General features: G+C 36.1%; 2 protein-coding genes across 2 annotated transcripts; one reads left to right on the top strand and one right to left on the bottom strand.

The window, feature by feature from the left end:
* Positions 1-1,800: 1,800 nt before the first annotated feature.
* LOC133303451 (uncharacterized) lies at positions 1,801-3,711 on the bottom strand. Its single transcript, XM_061503360.1, has 3 exons — positions 3,000-3,711; positions 2,420-2,605; positions 1,801-2,283 (listed from the first exon to the last, which is right to left on the bottom strand). Exons 1-3 carry the CDS (start codon positions 3,462-3,464, stop codon positions 2,005-2,007), a joined length of 930 nt encoding a protein of 309 aa, XP_061359344.1. The 5' UTR covers positions 3,465-3,711; the 3' UTR covers positions 1,801-2,004.
* A 17,795-nt stretch (positions 3,712-21,506) lies between these two features.
* On the top strand, positions 21,507-21,938 carry LOC133303455 (dynein light chain 1, cytoplasmic-like). The gene is made up of 2 exons (XM_061503365.1): positions 21,507-21,644; positions 21,770-21,938. The coding sequence occupies exons 1-2, from the start codon at positions 21,507-21,509 to the stop codon at positions 21,932-21,934; spliced, it is 303 nt and encodes a 100-aa protein (XP_061359349.1). The 3' UTR covers positions 21,935-21,938.
* Positions 21,939-22,892: the final 954 nt, after the last annotated feature.

The following is a 22,892-nucleotide window of genomic DNA, read 5'->3' as shown; positions in this document are numbered from 1 at the left end:
CTCGGCTCGTGAAGGTCTGAGCTTACATGTCTAAAGTTGGTTGTTGACACTAGGCTTGAACTTGTATAAAAGCTCGTTTAATAAAGAGGTCTAAGCCTCCAATTTAAAAGCTCGGCCTTAGAGCCTCTCAGGCCGGCCTAGTATATTTTTTTATTTATATTTTATATTTTTTATACTACTTCTAATAGCCCTCTCTTTCTCCTCAATCCATTTCATCCTATTTTTTTGGTTAAACAGAATTTTTGAATGATTTTGTTCTATATTATGCTGTTTGGATATACCTTGAATTTATAAATATTTATGGAATTGTTAGTGTTGTTGATTATATATTCTGTTTGGATAAACTTTCATTGTCTTATTTTTTTTAAAACAGGCTAAATCAAGCTTTTATTTTTTTGTAAACAAGTCAGGCCACATGCCAATAATTATATTTATAACAGATAACAGGCTTGGTCAGGCTGACACATCTAAACACAGACTTAGCCTTTTAAGAGGAGAGCTCGGCTCGGCTCGGCCCATTAACACCCCTACTCACGGGGTCTAAAGCTAACACGTGACACTTTTGTTCTTTAATGGTTTCTCTCTTCTAGTTACTAGTTATATATTATGGAAAAAATGTTTATCCTTTTAAATGACACAACTTATATCCTTTCACTTTCACAAAGAGGTGGGACCCACACCTTTATTTTTTTTGTCAACTCTCTCTCCTTCTTTATCTATATCTTTCTCTCTCTTAAAATGACACAACTTTACATCTTTAAAATGACACACACTTTACCCATATATTATATATAGATAGATTTTTCATTTATTTTTTATTTGCATATAATTTCTGTTTTTATTTAGTTTCCATCACTGGTATATATTATTATTTTTTATTAATTTATTATTATTACTGTTGTTAACTAATTAAGTGTGAAAAAGAAACTAGTTCATGGGGTCTAAAGCAGACATGTGGCAAATTTTTTTAACATTATCATTATTATTAACCGATTCAGTGTGAAAACAAAACTGATTCATGGAGTCTAAAGCAGACACGTGACATTTTTATCATCTAGTGGTTTCTCTCTTCTAATTATGTATAGAAGGATAGATGTGCCGGCTGAGAAATGAATGGACTTCAGAATATTTAAAAAGGGAAAGGAAAAAATAAACCTAACTTCTTTAAAACGATATATATATAATTTTGCCTAACTTTTTCAGCGGGTTAATGATTCTTACATGCTTTGCCTGTAACCAAAATTAAGTCTCTCTGTTATAAAAAAAAAAAAAAAATTAAGTCTCTCTTTGAATCATAACGGTGTACCTAACTTTATGGGTTTCCAAACTAAGTAATCAAAGTAACAAAACTCCTTGACCCATGTATTACTTGAAACGCATCTCTTTTATAGGATTTTTTATTTTGGATAAATTATGGATATCCTCCACTTGAGATAATCCTATTTGAGATTGGAATATCCACATTATGATGGGACTAACTCTCCCAAAAAAAAATCTTTTACATTCAGATAGACTTAAATCCTAGACCTTGTTTAAACAAAATTAAACATATAATACTTGAATCAATCCCTTTTGGTTTTTATAGGTGTTTTTTATATTTATTCACAAACTGTCTCAGCCATTAGAAAATGGTTCCCCATCGATTGTGATTTGTGACAGTAACACCTGTGAGTAAATGTACATTTGCCAATCTATACTTTACCAATATATATATACTTTACCAATTTCACTTGGGTTTTCTATAATACCCATTAGAAGATGATGGTGACATGAACTCAAGAATTGTCCCTTCAATTTATATATGCATGCATGTACAAATTTACAAGCATTTATTTGCATGAGGCTCACAAGAGTAACAAGTTTATGTAGGAAGGATTTTCCAAGTGCACATTTTGCTCCTCTTGTAAATGGACTTCCTGAAACTCGGAAACACTCACAAACTGTAGATTATACAAATTTGAAGTTACAATCTCAAGACAGATGAACTCCTAAAATGGAAATGGATCAGTCGAATGTGCATGAATTCTTGTTGAACATGATTGGTTTTGATCCAGAAGAGTTGATGACCAAGGGACAAGTGATTTCCTTATGATGCTTCGTCCTTACCAGTTTACCCACCACATTTCCTCGGGAACGGATTTCAAACTTCAATTTAAGTGGAACTTCAACACCAGTTTGGGATACTGTTATGGTGGATCCAGCCCCATACAGAGGAACCTTATTACCTTCCAGGTTCACTGATACAATACGGTGACTTTTTCTTGGCTGATAGTATTTCTTCAGCTGCAAGTAGTTACAAGGACAATAAGATGTTACTTATTTACGTGCCAAGAAAGGACTTGAATGTAGATGTTACTTGATACATTTTAAATGTTACTATTTTATGTTAATGTCTTGGCAGTCAGGAAAGAATTCATACCTCACCAGTTGCAACCGTGATGTCTGAGAAGACAAGATTGATGGGGTTGGAGTATACATTGATGCCAAAAAATGTAGCAGGGTTATAGATGCTCATGCGTAAAGTGCCATTAACTGTCAGCATCTTTGTTGGGACACCAGTGAAGTCTGAACCCTCTCCAACATAGAGATTATGTACTGTCAAGCTCTGCAAGAATCACAATGTCAAGGAGTACTATTTAATTTGCGAAGGTAGCTTGTAATTAGCAAGTAATTAGAGACTAGTTATAATCCTAGACCTCACAGGACTCCTTTGATCCTATGATTTGCTTCATGAGTATTATCTCCTAAACATTAATACTCCATAGTTGGAGTAAATGCAAGAGCTAATCGAGTTATAGTAACAGTGTCTTAACAGATTCTGAATTAGCATTCATATCATCTTTGATGACTTTATCAGAAAAGTGGTTCACCAAGAAAAGTCACAAAATTTTTACTCCCAATTTATCATGTACCAGTAACAGCAACTACTTTTGCATTAAAAGAAAATACAGAAGAGTGGCATAAATTTACTCCTTACAAAAGTGAAAAAATTTGCTTACCTTGACAGTAACTTCTGCCTTGTAAGGCCTGCTAGCACCCCATATGATCAAGCAAAACACAGAGAAGACAACCACAAAAGTAAGAACAGCAATCAAGGCTTGGAAGCGCCTAGTGAAAGCCTTGTCCTCAAATTCATGATAAGACCCTTCTTCAAGAATCACGTCACACTCAGGCCATCCCTTATCATTCCTCTTTCTATTACCTTTCCTTCCAGAAGATGACCTGAAAATCCCAGAAAACCTGCTAGCAGATGAGTTCCTGGAGTGACGCCCAAAAGAAGGGTGTGAAGGTGACTCCATGGGGCTGTTTGATATTGGAGTGGCCTGCATTGAAGATGACTTGTCCCCATCGTGAGAGTCCCTCGAAGGACTCTGTACATAGTACACAGGGCGCTTTGGAGATCTTGAAGGTGAAGATGGGGCTAAGCTAGTTATGTCGGATTCAGATTTTGTTGACAGCATCATCACTTAGTATATATGAAAAAAGCCGGGTATTCAACAAAAACCTTACTTGTCACCTGATATACTTCAAGTGCATCCAAATTAGAGAATTGAATGATACCCCAGAAAATCTTTGACACTGGTACTAGACAACAATCTTTAGAACTTGTGCCCCTGAATTCATGAGCCTAGACCACTGGAAAGCAGGGTGGATAGACTTTATGCATGTATTAGCAAAATAAAAAGCAACCTCCAACAAGTAACAAACACAAAAAATGCCAACAAAGATAATGGTAAGAATTAAATACAAGTGACAGACAATGAGAGAGTGGAAAAGTGTGAGAGAGAGTTTGTATGCATGGAATGAATGAAAGGAAAGAGAAGCTATGCCACTGTAAAAGCCAATCCATTCAAGTCCTTATGCTTTAAAGAGTAAATAAAGTAACGGATAATAATATTGAAAGGCTCGGAACCAAACCTCACTGGCTACTGAAATTGGCAGGTTCGGGAATGAGTGTCGGCAGCTTGTTTTATTAGTGCTCTAAAAATATTCAAATAAAAAAAACAATAGTTTATTATCTTGTCTTTTTTCTTTGTGGGGCACGACCACTTACGAAAAAATAATGCTTGAACCTTCAATTATAGGAGTTGGACAAACTACCTAATTAGATTCCGGCTCCTCCTGTATTTGTTTATGTCTATACTGCAATGTGTTTTTATTTGTTATCATTTTAGGTACGTTTTATAATTTATTCTCGATGTGTAGTGTCTGTTGGATCAGTGCGAATTATGAATGACAAAAACCGCATAAGTAGCTAAACAAAAAAGAGAGTGAAAAAAACAGAACTTGGAATTTAACTATGAATACGGATATTCTCGCTACCAAAATTTTCCACTACCAACTTATTATCTATCTAATTAGTGTTAGATTAACATTTTTTCTCTCTTCAAATTTTTTTTAACATTCTTTCTCTTTGATCCAAAAAGGTGATGTGATGGATAATTATATACTGAATGTTACTTGTGTAGCCAAATACAAAAATTGTTACACTTTTAAGTATAAAACGTGAGTTTATCTTCTGTGCTCGCTTTGTGTGTTTCCTCTAAATAAAAATTAGGAAAAAGTTTAAAAACTCACATATGATTTTGCTTTAAATTACTTACTTTTTTATATTTTTTTTAATCACTTACGTAATTAGATTCCGGGTCGTCTTGTATTTCTTTATGTCTATAATTAGGGGTGAAACTGGGTCGGGCCGGCCTACAGGGGTCTACGGCTCGGCCTACGTCAAGTCAGGACTGACCTAGTATATTTCGTAAAATAGGCCGGACTTGAACCTTGAAAAAGCTTGTTTAATAAAAAGGCCGTAGGCTCACTTTCACAAAGTCTGGCCTATAAACCTATAGGCCGGCCTATATTATATTATTTATTTTAAATAAAATAAAATAGAATAAGTATGACTCGAAGAAAAAACAAAAGATATATTATTTAATCAATTGCAATTATTTATAACTTAATTATATTTTAATAGAAATTTGACTTTATTTCTTATGTCGGAGAAACCAACATCTCAACATGTTAGATTGTGTATATGAATATATTAAAAGGTTTTTGGGAGATGTTATACTTATTACAAACATCATGATATGTTTGTTGAATTCACGTAGTTATTTTAATTTGTATAGATTTGTTTGTTGGATCTGATGAAATATATGTTATTTAGTTTGAGCATTTTGCTCTTGAAATTGACTTAAATGCAGATTGTATGAGTTTTGTTGTGATTCATGATTCTGTTTGAATGTTGAAATTATGATTTTTGGTTTAGCAACAGAATTTGAGTATTTTGTAAAGTTGATTCATGGTTCTAGTTGGAAGTTAAAAATTAACAGGCTAACGGATTAGGTCAGACCATTTGTTTTTTTATAAACGGGTCAAGACAGGCTAACAGTTAGACTCGTACTAGGCTTGAGCCAGGCCAAATTGAAAATTTTTTGCGTAAGCTTGAACTTTTCGGGATAAAGTTTGGCCCAGCTCAGCCCACTTTCATCGCTATCTATACTGCAATGTGTTTTTATTTGTTATCATTTTAGGTACGTTTTATAATTTATTTGTGATGTGTAGTGTCTGTTGGATCAGTGCGGATTATGAATGACAAAAACTGCATAAGTAGCTTAACAAAGAAGAGAGTCAAAAAACACAACATGAGAATTTAACAATATACTGAATGTATACCCAAATACAAAACTTGTTACACTTTTTTTTTGGTAAATAACTTGTTACACTTTTAATGTATAAAACGTGAGTTAAAATCTTCTGTGCTCGTTTTCTCTGTCTCATTATTGTTTTTCTAAATAAAAATTAACAATTTATTGAAAATATTTATTTTTTGCTTAATTATCAATAACTTATCTTTCAATTAATATTTTTTTTATGCTGAATTGCTAGCCTTTAATTAGAGAGGGGGAAAGAGATAGCAAAAGGACCCAGAAGATTTAAATTAGTTTTGTAGGTTCCGGGGATTGATGAAGCACATGCGTTCATTTCAGTTTATTTTTAATGCATTTTTTGTGTATGTGAGGAGCATAAAGATGTGTTTTCACAAGCAATTACTGGGATTTAATGTAGCATTCTTTGGGTTTTGAAACAAATTTGTATTTGATGATTATTACAACCAATTTTTTTATTTTTTAAATGTATTGATATGGAAAAAAAAATACAATAATAACACTTAGGTTCGGAAAAAAAGAATTCTGGTAGGAAAATACTCGTACTTGAGTAATGACACAAGAAGGGAATTTTTTGGGTTAGATATAATTGGGCCTGAAGTGCTCCCGCTTCTGAGCTCGTCCGGCCTACAATCTTTGGGATGCTCTGATGACAAAGGCTGTTTACAACTATATACTATTCTGGCAAAAATTCCAACAAAAGCCCACATTTGACCCAAATAATGTTAGAATCGACAAGCCCAAATTGTATCATACATTGTAAGAAATAAATATACCATGTTAAAAACATTTGTTATTTTAAATAAGGGTTTTATTAATCTCCTTCCACATAAGATAGTTATCTTATGTGGTAGAGAGAAAATGGGTGGATCCCACCATTGCAAGAAAAAAAGAAAAAGAAGAAAAAAGTGGAGTGCGAAAATCGAAGTGAGAGAAAATGAGATAAGTTACCTTATGTAAAAGGAGAATAATATTTCCCTTTAAATAATGGGTAATTATACTCTTATGTCACATGAACACATTTTTGTGTCTTGCACTTGCACACTCAACTTGAGGTGGGGCCCATCAGGAGAAAGAATAAAAAAAAAGAACATCACAACTACCGATGTATGTACAGGAGACAACCTTTTCACAGAAGACTAATATTGCCCTTAAATAATATAACTTTGTATTCTTCTAAATGAAAAGAATGTATTTTGATGGGTTTTTTACCTTCTCTTGTCTTTACAAAATTAGAATGAAAGACACAAAAAAAGTATGGTAAAGGAGAGAGAAGATAAAAAATATCAAAATATAATTATTTCACTTAATATAATACAAAATTATAATATTTAAAATGATAAACGCTCGTATACTATATACATAAAGCTTTTTCATTTCATTTCATTTTTTTTTTGTCAAAGTCAGGTTTGGATCCTCCTGGTGACTGTGGGTTATGAGCCCACTAGGCCACTGTGATATGTTAATTATGTAGCAAAATGAATATGTTTAATATTCGTATTATGTTAGAGCAACGCTCTCCGAAATTAAGTAGGTGTGCTTAGTGCAACGGCTTTGCTATGTAATTGTTTTGACAAATTGTTGTTTAGAAAATTGGAGCTGATTTAGGTTAATAACCAGAAGCTGTCGCTGCTTTGTTTCTTCAAGACAATGATTTTACATCAAACTTCTTTGCTTCGTTTGGAGCACTGATTATGGAATTTTTGTGTGATCTTATCATGTAAAAAATATAAAATTTCCAAATAATCTTTTTACGCGAAAATATAAGATGAGAGATCCATTTCCGTATAAATATTTGCTCCATGATACATTCAGGCCTTCGTTTATTTTATTTTTTTCGGTGGAATCATAGTCACATTTGTATGGACACATCATCAAAAGGGGTTGAAAATCACACGCTCTCTTCCCAAACACACACACAAAAGTCAGTAGTCCAACAACAACAACAAAAAATCTCGTAAGTCTGAATCTGCATTAGGATGGTAGTTATTGGCATTATCCTGTGATGACCTGCTGAAGAAAAAATAATACACAGTGGTGCTACCATTCATTTATCTGCTAAGTTCCAATAGCTGATGGATATGACTGACAGGAATCACAGCTCTTTTTTGTGAACCACAACATTATATTCCATAATGCTTTAGCCCTGATCGGTGATCACATAACGAGCAACCTTCAAAACTAACGAGACTATGCAAATGGTAACGAATCCTGGTCCAAAATTTAAATTTGTTGTCTTACCCAATATATTATTGAGTAGATAAACTATATAATTATAGGGGTATGTTTTAGGAAGAAAAACAGCACACCCATAAAAAATCGTGACATGTGTGTGTGTGTTTTTTTTTTATCTAATGGGTTCATATATCTTTGTCTCTGCTGGAAGGGGAAAGTTTCTATGGAGAAATTAATACCCCATAATTATATAGTATATACTATAAACGAGTAATATATGATAACTATCTAGAAATTAAAATTTCTAAGCAATCATTCGTGCTAGTCCGTATCTGGGTCTTGGGCTGTTGACCTGCTAGTGCTTGCTGATGTGTTCATAATGACTGACATAGACTTGAAAAAGGGTTATGAAATATTATTGATTTTTATTTGAATCTGTACATAGGGGTCTCTATTTATAGAGACTTCTTGACCTAATTTTGACCTAATGGGCTTGGCCCAATATACAAGTAACGGACTAAATAAATATAAATAAATGACTACATAATTACTATTTACAACACTCCCCCTCAAGCTGAGGAATAGATATTTATCATTCCCAGCTTGCTAGCAAGTTCTTGAAATCTATCTGAAGGAAGCTCCTTTGTCAATAGATCAGCTAATTGACGCCCAATGGGAATGTATGGAGTGGTAATCAACCCGTTATCAAGTTTCTCTTTGATGAAATGGCGGTCGACCTCAATATGTTTAGTCCGATCATGTTGAACTGGATTATGAGCTATACAAATAGCGAACTTATTATCACATAGCAGCTTCATAGGTCCCTCACATTTTATTTTTAGATCATCAAGTACAATTTTCAGCCACAGTAACTCACAAATGCCTTGAGCCATAGCTCGAAATTCAGCTTCTGCACTTGATCTGGTGACCACATCTTGTTTCTTACTTCTCCATGTCACCAAGTTACCACAAAGAAACATGCAATAACCAGTGGTAGAACAACGGTCAGTCACGGATCCAGCATAATCAGCATCTGTGTAGACTTCTAAAGATAGATTGCCATCACGTCGGAATAACAACCCTTTACCAGGAGTACCTTTCAGATACTGAAGAATTCTCTCTACTGCCTGCATATGTTTCTCCTTTGGATTGTGCATAAACTGAATGACAACACTAACAACATAAGCTAAGTCTGGTCTAGTATGGGCCAAATATATCAATTTCCCAACTAGCCGCTGATATTGTCCTTTATCAACTGGAGGACTCTCTTCTTCATAGCACATCTTGTGATTCTGCTCAATAGGAGTATTAGAGGGTTTACACCCGAGCTTTCCTGCTTCTTTGAGAAGATCAAGAACATATTTCCTCTGGCTGATAAAGATTCCTTTGCTCGAATGAGCTACTTCTATCTCTAGGAAATATCTCAGTTTTCCAAGGTCTTTGACTTCAAACTCAGAGGCAAGCCGTGTTTGCAGAATCTGTCTCTCCACAAAATCATCACCTGTGATAATAATATCATCAACATATACAAGGAGCACAGTAAGCTTCCCATTTTGGGAGTGCTTGAAAAAAAGAGTGTGATCTCCTTGACTTTGTTTATATCCTAAGGTCATCATAACCTTAGTAAACTTTCCAAACCAGGCACGAGTGACTGCTTCAATCCATACAAGGCCTTTTTTAATTTACAAACTTTATTTTCTCCCTTCATAGAATCAAAACCAGGCGGAATTTCCATGTAGACTTCTTCTAACTCACCATTGAGGAAAGCATTCTTCACATCAAATTGGTTTATATCCCAATTGTAATGGGCAGCAAGGGATAACAAAACTCTCACCGTATTCATCTTTGCAACTGGAGCAAATGTTTCTTCATAATCAATGCCATAGGTTTGAGAGTAAACTTTTGGCAACTAATCGAGCTTTGTATCTCTCAAGAGTTCCATCAGAATTATATTTCAGGGCATAAACCCATCTGCACCCTACTGCTTTCTTTCCAGTAGGTCTATCAATAACCTCACATGTTTTATTTTTCTCCAATGCATTCATTGCCTATTGCATGGCTTGAGCCCAATTCCCATCTTTCAAGGCTTCATGTACTGATTTTGGGATTGCAATAGAGTCTAGTGCTGAAACAAAGCTTTTGTGCTGTACAAACAGATTAGCAGAGGAAACAAAATTGGAGATAGAGTATTGAGTACAAGAGGAACAAGATTTCTTGGGACATGATCTTTTTCCTTTTCTAAGAGCAATGGGTAAATCATCAGAATCAGTAGTAATGGGTAAGTCATCAGAAGTATCATGATCAGAAATATGAGATTCAGGACTTACCAGTGGTTCAGACGATTGAGGTTGCTGCTGAGGCAATGCGGGCTGTGTATCAGTCATAGGAGGATCAGTCACAGGAGGATCAGACATAGACACATTGGGAACAGGAACAAGAGGAAGAGACACTGACTCAGGTGAAGGAGTAGACACTGAAGATTCAAATTCAAAGAAGGAAGGTGATGAGTCTTCTAGTGAATTATTCTCCCCCTGAAGATGAGGACCTTGGAAAAAGGACTCAGATTCCTGAAATGTAACATCCATAGAAACAAAAAATTTCCGACTACCAGGGTGATAACACTTGTAGCCCTTCTTATCAGGAGCATATCCAAGGAAGACACATTTAAGAGCCCTAGGATCCAACTTACTGCAATGCTGTTTATGAATATGAACAAAGGCAACACACCCAAACACTCGAGGAGGAAGACTTTGCAAAGTTGGAACTTAAGGAAAAAAAGAAGTCATGGAGTGAATAGGACTTACATGATCGAGAACCCGAGTGGGTAGACGGTTTATCAAGAACGCTGCAGTAAGAATGGCATCTCCCCAATAGCATTTGGGTACATGTGTTTGAAACAGTAAGGCACGAGCAACTTCAAGAAGGTGACGATTTTTCATTTCAGCAACCCCATTTTGTTGAGGGGTGTCTACACAAGTAAGTTCATGAATCATACCTTGATTTCGTATAAATTGGGAAAAACTGTGATTAACATATTCAGTACCATTATCTGTTCTTAGTCTCTTGATTTTTCTACCAAATTGGGTCTCAACCATTTTATAAAATTGAAAGAACAGATGTGGTACCTCAGACTTTTCATGCATTAAGTAAACCCAAGTTACACGAGTGCAATCATCAATAAAAGAAACAAACCATCTATTTCCAGAAGCATGAGGGACTTTAGAAGGACCCCAAACATCAGAATGAATAAGATCAAAAGGTTCAACACTCTTAGTACTACTAGAAGGAAAAGACACACGATGATGCTTAGCAAACTCACAAACATCACAATGAAAAGACTCAACAGGCTTAGATAAAAACAATGACGGAAATAAAGACTTGAGTAAACCAAATGGAGGATGTCCCAAGCGCTTATGATGAAGCCAAATCAAAGAATCAGCAGTTGATTGACCATGAGACATCAAGATGTGATCTGTTACTTTATTTGCGGGAGATTGTGACACCAGATAGTACAACCCACCTTGCTCTTTAGCACTACCAATCGTCTTCCCCGTGGCGAGATCCTGAAAAACACAATGGGTAGGGAAGAAGGTTACAGTACAATTCAGATCTTTTGTAATTTTATGAATAGAAAGAAGATTCGTGGAGAGTTTAGGAACATGAAGAGCATTTTTAAGATGTAAGGACTGTTGTAAGTTTATGTCACCAGAACCCGCAACTGATGTATGTGAGCCATCAGCTATGGCTATAGTATGAGTTCCAATGGTAGGATGATAAGAAGCAAAGGAGTCAGCACAACAACCATATGATCAGTAGCACCAGAATCAACAACCCAGGAATGTTTAAAATCATTACATGAAGAAAGGAAAGAATGAGTTTTGGGGCTCATACCAGTCAAAGCCAAAGCACTAGTATCAGATGGCTTACTCAGATAATCAAGGATGGTTCGGAGCCGTTCTAACTCATCTAGACGAAATGCAGGTTGGGTTTCATTAGGTGCAGGAGTTATTCCAAAGGAAGTAAAATGCGCTTGACCACACATCATTGCCATCTTTTCTAAGACAGTTTGCTTTCCATGGAGGCGAAAGCATAAATCCTTGATATGACCTGTTCTTTTACAATAAGAACACCATCGATCATCTCTCTTAGGTTTAGAAGATGCACCATCATAAAACTTTGTAAAGGAACTCCTTTGAGAAGAGGTCATACTGCACAAAAAACAGTCAACGAAAAAGGCTCTAAGAAGCCAAAAAATTCGGAAAAAATACCAAACGATGTCCGATCTGAGAAAACAACACAGATCCAGAAAGAGAACAAGGAGACGAGAAGAATGGTGGTGGTCCGGTCCAGAAACACCGCCGGACGCGCCTCCACGCGCCGGAGAAAGCAGCTGCGCGTGGGCTTCACTCGCGGACAAAGAGGCGGCGCGTGAAAGCGCGTGGCAAGGCTTCTCCGGCTGAAATATTTCCGGTGTGGTCGTCCGGTGAGCGCGCACCTGTCTGTGGGTGGTTGCGGTTGAAAAGTCACCGGAAAGGGTTCTAAACGGTGAAGACAGACCTGGTTGAAGGCGGTCGGAGATGTTTGGGTCGTTTGTGGCGGAGGAACGTTGCGTAGAATGATAGAACGAAAAAAAAGAAGGTCAACAGTGGTCCCCTTGGTCCAAAAGGTCCCCGAAAATTTTTTTCCGGTGGCGGCTAATGGCGGCAAGAGGCAAAGAAATTAGGGTTTTGTAAAAAAAAAAAGACAATAGGCGCGGAAGTAGAGCCCTCAGGATCGAGAGCTCTGATACCAACTTGAAAAAGGGTTATGAAATATTATTGATTTTTATTTGAATCTGTACATAGGGGTCTCTATTTATAGAGACTTCTTGACCTAATTTTGACCTAATGGGCTTGGCCCAATATACAAGTAACGGACTAAATAAATACAAATAAATGACTACATAATTATTAATAAATGACTACATAATTACTATTTACGATACATTAAATACATAGTGACATATATGAGAGTCTGAGATGGCAATTGGAGTCGGTTACGATAGATCTCCTCATAAATTACCGATAAATGCTATAATTTTTACTCATCAAATAAATTTGGATTCAAACCGTAGTAATTATTTATATGTATTTATGGATATAAATGTGGATCTGAAATTACGGCACCTACCCCAGTTATACTTGTATTTATATTATACATATATCTTTTAAATCAACTTAAGAGGGTGTTTGGTATCAGCTTTTTGAGGAAAATGTGAGAAAGTGGGGGTGAGAAATTTTATTCCCATGTTTGTTATGACTTATGAGTTTTTGTTAAAACAATTGTGGGAAAAAAATTCTCCATCATTTTAATTTCTAACTACTCATTGCTAAAAAATAAACCCATTTGCCCCATGATTTTTATTTTTCCCCACATCTCAGATTCCTGTACTAAAATTTGGAGACCAAAATGTCTTCACATAATACATCAGCATCTTCGTCTTAGCTCAATTGAAGTTGTCAGGATTTTGCATTATGGAACAAACAAAATAATAATAATAATAATAAGAACTGCTTACCGGAGATAAAGGATAGTAGTGTCAAGTTTTTTGACGTCAATTTTGTCATTTCAAAATTAAAAAATAAGGGTAATTTTGTCATTTAGGTCAAGATTTCCATCAATATTTTATAAATAACCAAACATAACATTTGTAAAATTAACTTAATATTCCCGACAGAATTTTGTCCTACAAAATATCTTTTTATAATTTACCCGACAAAAATTTTTTCCTTCCATATTTTTAGAAATCTTTTCTTCCCAGTAAAAAAAATATTTCCCATGTGTTATATTTTTAACTGACGTTCTTTATTTTATTATTTTTAATACTTCATTTTAATATATACCGTCCTCTTACTCGTTACTTGTTTGCATAAGCTTTATTTTTAAAAAGGTAAATGTTAAAAATAAAAAAAGATTTGCATCTTATAATTTGATGATATTTTGCAATTTTTTTACTTTTATTTACACTATAGTTTAAAATTCCAAATCATCTTTAATAAAATTATTATTATTTTTTTTTTTTTTGGGTACAAAAAGGGGCAAAGCCCCAAGACAAACAACAAGAAAGACTAACAGATAACAGGAAACGAAACAAAAGACAGAAACATCAGAGAAAAAAAACGAAGGACTAAGCCTCCTAAACACCATCAGCATCAACCCCAGGGTCCAGTAAGTTAGCAACTAACAGGTTGATAATGTCATTGTGAGGGGATGAGAAAACAGTAAGACCAAGAGGATCATCCACTGCCCTGTTTTGCTATCCAATCCGCACATGTGTTACACTTTCTTGGGATCCGATTCAACAAAACAGTCCAATTTTTTTTAGAGGGAAATTCGAATCTTAGTTACAGAGCTCTCGAGTATCATTACTAGTATTGGTAAGAAAGCTTAAAGCTTGTAAAGAGTCAGATTCCAAAATAATTCTCTTCTAAACCTTGCTTCCAGGTATAAGCTAGTCCATGGAAAATAGCCCAGAGCTCAGCATGCAACTGGGAGCAAGAACCAAGGAAGACAGAAAAACTACTCATCCAAGTAAATAAAATTAATTATGATTATGTCAAATATATTGTTTGTAAATAAAACGTAATTAACGTAAAGTGTACAAATTATAATCCAAACATGCTTAATCCCCATTCTGAAACGGGCCCGAGTATATAATGAATCTGTTGGCATACGTAAAATGACTGTCTTTATGACACACACAGAGTTACAATTAGCAAACATCAGCGTGCAGTAGAGCTTGAATCAATTGTCATAAGATAAGGATAGGATTTGGTTTTGGAGTCATCTATTTCATAATAAAATTTAGTTTATCCAATTCACATTATATAAAAATAATAATAATAAAGCAGTGTGATATTTGTTTATCAAAAAAAAAAAAAAATTGTATGATACCGCTCAAAAGATTAAAGGCATGATAAAGTAACATCTACTCTGGTACAGGGACAAACTACTAAACATTTGTCCTTTTTATTTTTTTATTTTTTTTCCTTAGGAGTTAGTGGATTGCAAATTCTATCATATTGTGTGTTGCAGTTGTTGGCAGGAGTTCAAATTAATTGATATTGATCCATACAACACAGAGAAGAACAAATTTAGTATACTATTTCATAACGTGGATATTTTTGTCCAATTCTTTTGGCCAATAACATAACACTTTTCACTTTTTTAATATCTTACATTTTCGAATAGTAACATATGTCCATTCAACAATCGATAACGTTGGGTATGAAAAGTAGAAAAACAAATTTTAATCATTACCAAAATAAAAAACCAAATTTTAATAATAGTGTAGAGTGCTGCTGACACAAATAGTGATTTAGAAATTACAGCTTAAAAAGAAAAGAAAAAAAGAGAAAACCCAAAGCCATTGTACAATTATGTAAAATTATAATTTGCCACCTATAAAGTTAGGGGTTTGTATTTGTCATTTAACATGACACAATAATTTTTTTTACACATAATATTTTGTGGAGCCCACACCTTTTAAAGAAAAAAAATTACGGCACGTAAAACGAATCTCTATAACATTACACAATCATTTTTTCTACAACATAACTCTTATAAAACTCGTAAAATTATATACAATAGTTTATTTATGCACTGGATAAAACACTGAAAACTATATTTTATAGTATATTATCATAGACAATCCTGAAATAAAAACATTCACGTTATCATGAGGTTAAGGCTAGTTCATCTAAAGAAAAAAATTTGTACTCAATCCCCTTTAGTTGCGGAAGAAAGTTTTGAAAGTCAGAAGTGAGTTGAGTTGGTTCAATCCAAGTTCCAAGGCACGGTGCTCTTAGGCAAAAAAAGAAAATTGTCAAAAATTTCTTTTATTTTAGACCTCACCGGCTTTATCCTAGATTCTCACTCGTTGATTTTGGCATCAATTTCCTTATATGACACAGTGAGTCACGATCATGACCATGACGAAAAGTATGAGAGAGGTAGCAAGAGAGCTATGGGATGGAAATGGATTCTCTCAACTATTTTCTTACGTAAAAAAATTAATATGATGATGTCATATGTAAAAATTTCATTATTAATAAGCAAATTAATATTGATTTATGTATGAATATTTAAGTTGTCACAATATCCACTCTCGATAGTTATAGATGTGAATAAGGCTAAATATCTGTAATCAAGGAGAGATAAGCTCATATCCACGGACACGCAAATTTTTTAAAATTTGACACGGACACGCTCCGACATGTACGGATGTACACGTGTCCAACACGCGGTCAACATTTGGAGACACGCAATTAATTTTTTGACACGTTCCGACACGCGGTCAACATTTGAGAACATGCTCGGACGTGTTTTTTTTTTTTTAAATCTTTATTTTATTTTGTTAACTAAATATAAAAGAAATAATTTATAAATTAATTTTTTTTCTGTTATGAAATTTGACATTAAAAATTAACAAAATACGAAAAATTATTTATATTTATATTTATGTTATGAAATTTAAATATTTAATTGGTTATATGACTTATTATGGACTATTATACGTATTAAATATAAATTATATTATATATATTACAAATTTTATTTAATATCAAAACATGTCCCAACATGTCGAACTATGACATTTTTTAAAATTAATGTGTCGACATATCGTGTCGTGTCCTGTGTCGTGTGTCCGTGTCCGTATCCCTGAATAAGCTCAGAAAAGTTGGATTGTGTGCCTTGGTGCCAGCTTGATTTGGTCATTTGAGTGATTCCCTCACACTTGGAATGAAGTCATGTTTTTTGCTTGGTGATTTCTATTAACAGATATACACAGTTACACAATTCCCATTTTGTAATTTTTCGTTTGTTATTCTTTTCTGTTATCTGCTGTTTGCCTTTTTCTATTGCTGACTCCCTCACTTGCGTATTTCACGGGAGTTTGTTACTTTGTATTCTCTCCTATATATTGGGAGCTCTCAAGGCATTGTACTACACTGATTATCAAGATAATGAAACCTGCATTTTATTTTTCACCTGATTGCTTTTCTGCTTCTGTATCTGTAAAATGGTATCAGATTTAACAGTTCTTTCCTAGTCACTGCTCTGGCCTTTTTCCATGGCTCGTGGCGGTGCTAATAGTAATACCTCTAATCCCAATGGTGGAGGTTCTTCTGGCCCATCTCAATCCGTTGATGACACCAATAGTCCTTACTATCTCAGTAATGGTGATCATCCCGGTTTGATTCTGGTCACTCATTCCCTAACTGGTTCGAACTTCATCTCCTGGTCCAGAGCTACACTTATAGCTCTTACAGCAAAGAACAAATCATCCTTTGTTGATGGTGTTCTCCTTCGTCCTTCTCAGGACCATCTTCTGTTTCATGCTTGGAATCAATGTAATTCCATGGTCATTTCCTGGCTTCTGAACTCAGTCTCCAAGGATATCGCTGATAGCTTGATGTATTTTACCAATGCCTATGACATCTGGACCGATCTTCATCATCGCTTTCACCAAGCTAACAGCCCTCGTATATTTCAATTGAAACTCCAGATCTCATCTCTGCATCAGGGTGCCCTTTCTATAAACACTTACTACACCTGTTTGAAAATTTTGTGGGATGAGCTTCTTGATTACTCCCCTTCCTATCCTTGTACATGTGGTGCTTTACGGTCCATTACCAGTGATCGTGACCAGGACCATGCCATGCAATTTCTCATGGGTTTAAATGATTCCTTCTCTTCGATTCGGGCACAGATCCTTCTCATGGATCCTCTTCCGTCTTTGTCCAAGGTTTTCTCCTTGGTTCTGCAAGAAGAACGACAGAGGGAGATTACATCCTCGGTCTCTGTTACTCCTGATGTTGCTCCTCCACCGTCCATGGCTTCTCCACCTTCCGTTGCTGCTGCCACTGGGGGAGTTCCACGCCGTCAGCGCCCTTTCTGCACCCATTGTAACGGTTTGGGCCACACTAAAGACAAATGTTTCAAGTTGCATGGCTACCCACCAGGGTATAAGCCCAAATCGACCAGGCCCAATCTACCCCCTCACTCAAACGCCAGGGTTTCAGCTATTGCTGATTCATCCTCCCCTTCTCATACCTTTACACCACATCAGTACCAACAGCTCCTCACCCTAATTTCATCGAACCCCACCTCACCGTCTTTTTCTCCACCGCCTTCCCCAAATCTCGATATTAACCCCACCGTTGCCAGCTTCAGTGGTGAGTTCCCCTCTTCCTTGCCCTATTCTTGCTGGGTTCTGGACACCGGAGCTACTCATCACGTCTCCTGTGTTCCTTTATCATCAGCACACACCCTTTCCACATATGAATCCACCGTGTCTCTTCCCAATGGAACGGTTGTTCCGGTGACCTCCAAGGGGTCTTGTTTTTTTTTTCTGATTCTCTCACCCTTACTGATGTTTTATTTGTTCCAGTTTTTTCTTTTAATCTGTTGAGCATTGGTGCTCTTACTCGTCATACTGACATTGTTGCTCATTTTGTGTCTTCCCATTGTTTTCTTCAGGAACGTCTCTCGGGCAAAATGATTGGGATTGCTAATCTGGTTTGTGGGTTATACATCCTTGATTCTGCTGCTCTTCTCCCCACAAATCATGTTCCCCCACCCCTTTATTTTTCTGTTGTTCAAAAGAATGTTGCCTTATGGCACTCTAGACTAGGTCACCTCTCTGTACCAGTCTTATCATCAATGAAAGAATTTTTACATTTGAGTTCTTGTTCTGAAAGTTTACATTGTAATATTTGTCCTTTAGCTAAGCAAAAGTGCTTACCATTTTTGTTAAATCCACAATTATCTCTTCAACCTTTTGACTTAATCCACTGTGACATCTGGGGCCCATTCACCCTTGTCTCCATTGATGGTTTTCGGTTTTTTCTTACACTTGTGGATGATTGCACACGTTTCACTTGGATTTTTTTTCTTAAATGCAAATCTGATTTTTCCTCAGTTTTCACTAATTTCTATACATCCATTATGAATCAGTTTCGTGTGTCCATCAAGTCTATCCGTTCTGACAATGCACCTGAATTTAACATTCCTTTATTTTCATCTAAAGGGATTGCAGTCTTTCACTCCTGTGTCGATAGACCTCAACAAAATTCTGTGGTCGAACGTAAACACCAGCACATTCTAAATGTTGCTCGTGCTCTTCATTTCCAATCGCATCTCCCTCTCCCCTATTGGCAGGAGTGTGTCTCAACTTCCGTTTATCTTATTAATCATACACCTTTTCCTGTTTTGTCCAATAATACTCCCTTTACTCTTCTTTACAAACAGCCGCCGAAATACTCTCACCTTCGTGTTTTCGGTTGTCTTTGTTATGCCTCCACACTTACCCGCAGTAGACACAAGTTCTCCCCTCGGGCTCTTCCTGCAGTTTTTCTTGGTTACCCAGCTGGTTACAAGGGTTATAAGCTGCTGGATCTCAATTCCAATCGAGTCTTTATATCCCGGGATGTCGTTTTCTTTGAATCTGTTTTTCCATTTGCCTCTTCTCCTATATCTTCTACTCCTCTTGTTTCCATACCTGATACATCCCTACCTACTCAACTCACCACTGCTGCTGTCCCCAAACGTCCTTCAAGAGCCACTCATCCCCCTACTTACCTTAAGGACTATGCCTGTTCTACCACAACAGCCCATCCTATGTCCCACTCTCTATCCTATCATCATCTTTCCCCTGCTCACTTGGCTTTTATACCTTGTCCTCCCATTATGAACCATCTCATTATTCCCAGGCTTCTCAGTTACCCGAATGGTGTACTGCTATGCAACATGAAATATCTGCTCTTGAGCAGAACAAGACTTGGGATATTGTTTCCCTACCCCCTGGTAAATCAGATATTGGATGCAAATGGGTTTACCGCGTCAAATGCAATGCTGATGGCAGTCTTCAAAGGTACAAGGCTCGCTTGGTTGCACAAGGTTACTCTCAAAGGGAAGGCATTGACTATTTTGAAACTTTTTCTCCTGTCATCAAGCCTACCACTGTTCGCCTACTTCTTGCTCTTTCTGCAATTCATGGTTGGTTTCTTCACCAATTGGACGTCAATAATGCGTTCCTTCACGGTGATCTCAGTGAGGAGGTTTATATGAAATTGCCTCCTGGTTATGGCTGTCACAGCACGTCACTTCCTCCAAATCCAGTTTGCCGATTAAGGAAATCTCTTTATGGCCTCAAACAGGCCTCTCGCCAATGGTTTCAGAAGCTTAGTTCCACGTTGCTTTCAATGAATCTTTCACAATCTGCAACGGATCACTCTCTTTTTTTGAAATATAATGGCACAATTATGCTTGCTGTGCTTGTTTATGTTGATGATGTCATTGTTGCCTCCAATGATTCTAACACTATTCGGCAGTTTATTTCTTCCCTTGATAGCTGTTTCAGGTTGAAGGATCTTGGCTCGCTTAAATACTTCCTTGGTGTTGAAGTGGCTCGGTCATCCACAGGCATCTTTCTCAGTCAACGCAAATATATTCTTGATATTCTTTATGACACTGGTCTTTCTGGATGCAAGCCCAAATCTACTCCAATGGAACCAAACCTGACTCTTTCCCAACATACTGGTGACTTGCTGCCAGACCCCACTCCTTTTAGAAGACTTATTGGCAAGCTGATTTATTTATCATTTACTCGACCAGACCTGTCCTTTGCTGTGAACTGACTCAGTCAATTTTTATCTGCTCCTAGAGTTCCCCACTTACAGGCTGCCCATCGTGTTCTAGCCTACCTCAAGCACACAGTTGGTCAAGGTATCCTCTTCTCGTCCGATTGGGCAAGCTGCCCTGATACCCGCCGCTCCATCTCTGGCTTCTGTGCTTTCATTGGTAACTCTCCTATTTCTTGGAAGTCTAAGAAACAATCCACTGTATCAAGGTCTTCTGCAGAAGCTGAGTACCGGTCTATGGCCAATGCCACTTGTGAAGTTATCTGGATTCTCTCTTTACTGCATGATTTTCACATTGCTCATCCCTCTCCTGCACACCTGTTCTGTGATAACAAGGCTGCCCTCCACATTGCTGCCAACCCCGTCTACCATGAGCGTACAAAACATATTGAAATCGATTGTCACCTCATCAGGGAACACATTTCCAAAGGTTCACTGCAGACTTTCCATGTTTCTTCCAACAACCAACTTGCGGACCTGTTCACCAAGGCTCTTCATCCCTCACAATTCAACTTTCTTCTTTCCAAGATGGGAGTTACAAATATCCACTCTCCATCTTGAAGGGGGGTATTAACATATATACACAGTTACACAATTCCCATTTTGTAATTTTTCGTTTGTTATTCTTTTCTGCTATCTGTTGTTTGCCTTTTTCTATTGCTGACTCCCTCACTTGCGTATTTCACAGGAGTTTGTTACTTTGTATTCTCTCCTATATATTGGGAGCTCTCAAGGCATTGTACTACACTGATTATCAAGATAATGAAACCTGCATTTTATTTTTCACCTGATTGGTTTTCTGCTTCTGTATCTGTAAAAATTTCAAAGCCTTGTTCTTCGTTCTTCTCTTTATGGGTCTTTATGCTTCAACAGAAAGTTGACATATTATAAATAGAGAGCTCTTTCTGGGCTTTAATTGGAGATAAGGCTTAACAGCAACTGCAATTTAGGAGTGCTATTGTTCACTTGGGCAGGCGAAAAGATGTTGGAGGGTAAAGCTTTGATAGAGGGTACTGATATGCCAGTTAAGATGCAGATCCAAGCGATGGCATCTGCTTCTGAAGCTCTGGGTCTCTATGACGTTGTTGATTGCAAATCCATTGCTGCCCACATAAAAAAGGTTACATTTTTCTCCCTTCCTTGAATGATATACAAAGCATTGAGTTGTTCTTTCAAAACTTGTAGGCATTAATGTTTTGAGTGTTTTCTTTTGTTGACTGAATTTATGGTTTCTTTGACTAGCAGGAGTTTGATACAAGATATGGTTCTCGATGGCAATTTGTGGTAGGTTCAAGTTTTGGGTGTTTTTTCACTCATTCCAAGGGAACTTTCATATACTTTACTCTGGAGACTCTGAATTTCCTCATCTTCAAAGGGGTTTCTTCTTCTTCTTCTTCTTCTCTTCTCTGAGTATCCCCAGGTCATGTCTAGTTGTAAAGAAAGTTCAACCAAGGTCAGTAGTAGTGAAAAAAAATGTGGTTCTTTTACTTTTATCTTCCCGGGCCCCTTTTTCTTAGTTCCTTGCCTGTTTAAAAAGGAAAACAGTTGTTGAATGTTGTTATATATGCGGAGGAGCTTATTTCACTATTTCTATGATGAGTTATTGTTCGGTTTTTCTTTTGCTGCTTTGAAGTTGCCCTCTTATCTGATTGTTCCGGGTATTCTTTGTTTTTTGTTCTTTTCTTTTTTAAATGAGTGTAACACCCACACACAAAGTAAAATAAATAAAACTGCCGATATATTCTGTGCAACTCTATGCTGCCTATGGAAATGGATTCTTTCATATAAAAAATCACATGAACATATCATGTGAAAAGATCACAATCATATAAAAGTGAATTAACGGGTATGATTTTATAATTATCTTTTTTAACATTTTTTCTCTCACTTCTTTTATTACCATTGATTCATCTTTGTATGATTATGATTCCCCACATGATATGGTCATGTAATTTTTCACATGAGAGGATCCAGATCCATGCCCCTATAGTCTCCAACCAAGATCTTTGTTCTTTTTCTAACTCTCATATATTTAGGGGTGTTCAAAATGTCCAAAAGAATCAAACTAATCTATAATCAAAGTGTTCCACATTTTAAAAATCGGTATTTTTTAAAATCAGTTTCATATGAAATTGCATTTTATTTTATAAATTGGTTATTTGTCAAATCATAAAAATAATTGGTTATCCATAACCAAACTGATCTACAATTAAAGAACAAATAAGTATTATCTTTTATCATGCCTATTATATTAGTCAATTGAATCAAACTTCCAAACAATAAACTAGCAGAAAAAGTTAAGCAACTCAAGTAGAAAATATTTATTTTAAAAAAAATTTACACATAGATTGAAAGGTCGCATCCTAAG

The sequence above is a fragment of the Gastrolobium bilobum genome, unplaced genomic scaffold (genome assembly GCF_033153095.1).
Source record: "Gastrolobium bilobum isolate Gb01-03AN ecotype WA unplaced genomic scaffold, APGP_CSIRO_Gbil_v1 utg8714, whole genome shotgun sequence".
Taxonomy (NCBI): Eukaryota; Viridiplantae; Streptophyta; class Magnoliopsida; order Fabales; family Fabaceae; genus Gastrolobium; species Gastrolobium bilobum.
The sequence above is the reverse complement of the archived record's forward strand: the minus strand, read 5'-3'. Positions and strand labels throughout refer to the sequence as shown.

What these genes read in the sequence shown, in the direction of transcription:
- LOC133303451 (XM_061503360.1), bottom strand. Translation starts at nt 3,464, where the DNA reads ATGATGCTGTCAACAAAATCTGAATCCGACATAACTAGCTTAGCCCCA. An exon ending in AGGCAGAAGTTACTGTCAAG is followed by an intron (nt 2,606 to 2,999) that starts GTAAGCAAATTT and finishes TGATTCTTGCAG; the next exon opens with AGCTTGACAGTACATAATCT. An exon ending in TCACGGTTGCAACTGGTGAG is followed by an intron (nt 2,284 to 2,419) that starts GTATGAATTCTT and finishes AACTACTTGCAG; the next exon opens with CTGAAGAAATACTATCAGCC.
- LOC133303455 (XM_061503365.1), top strand. Translation starts at nt 21,507, where the DNA reads ATGTTGGAGGGTAAAGCTTTGATAGAGGGTACTGATATGCCAGTTAAG. An exon ending in TTGCTGCCCACATAAAAAAG is followed by an intron (nt 21,645 to 21,769) that starts GTTACATTTTTC and finishes TTTGACTAGCAG; the next exon opens with GAGTTTGATACAAGATATGG.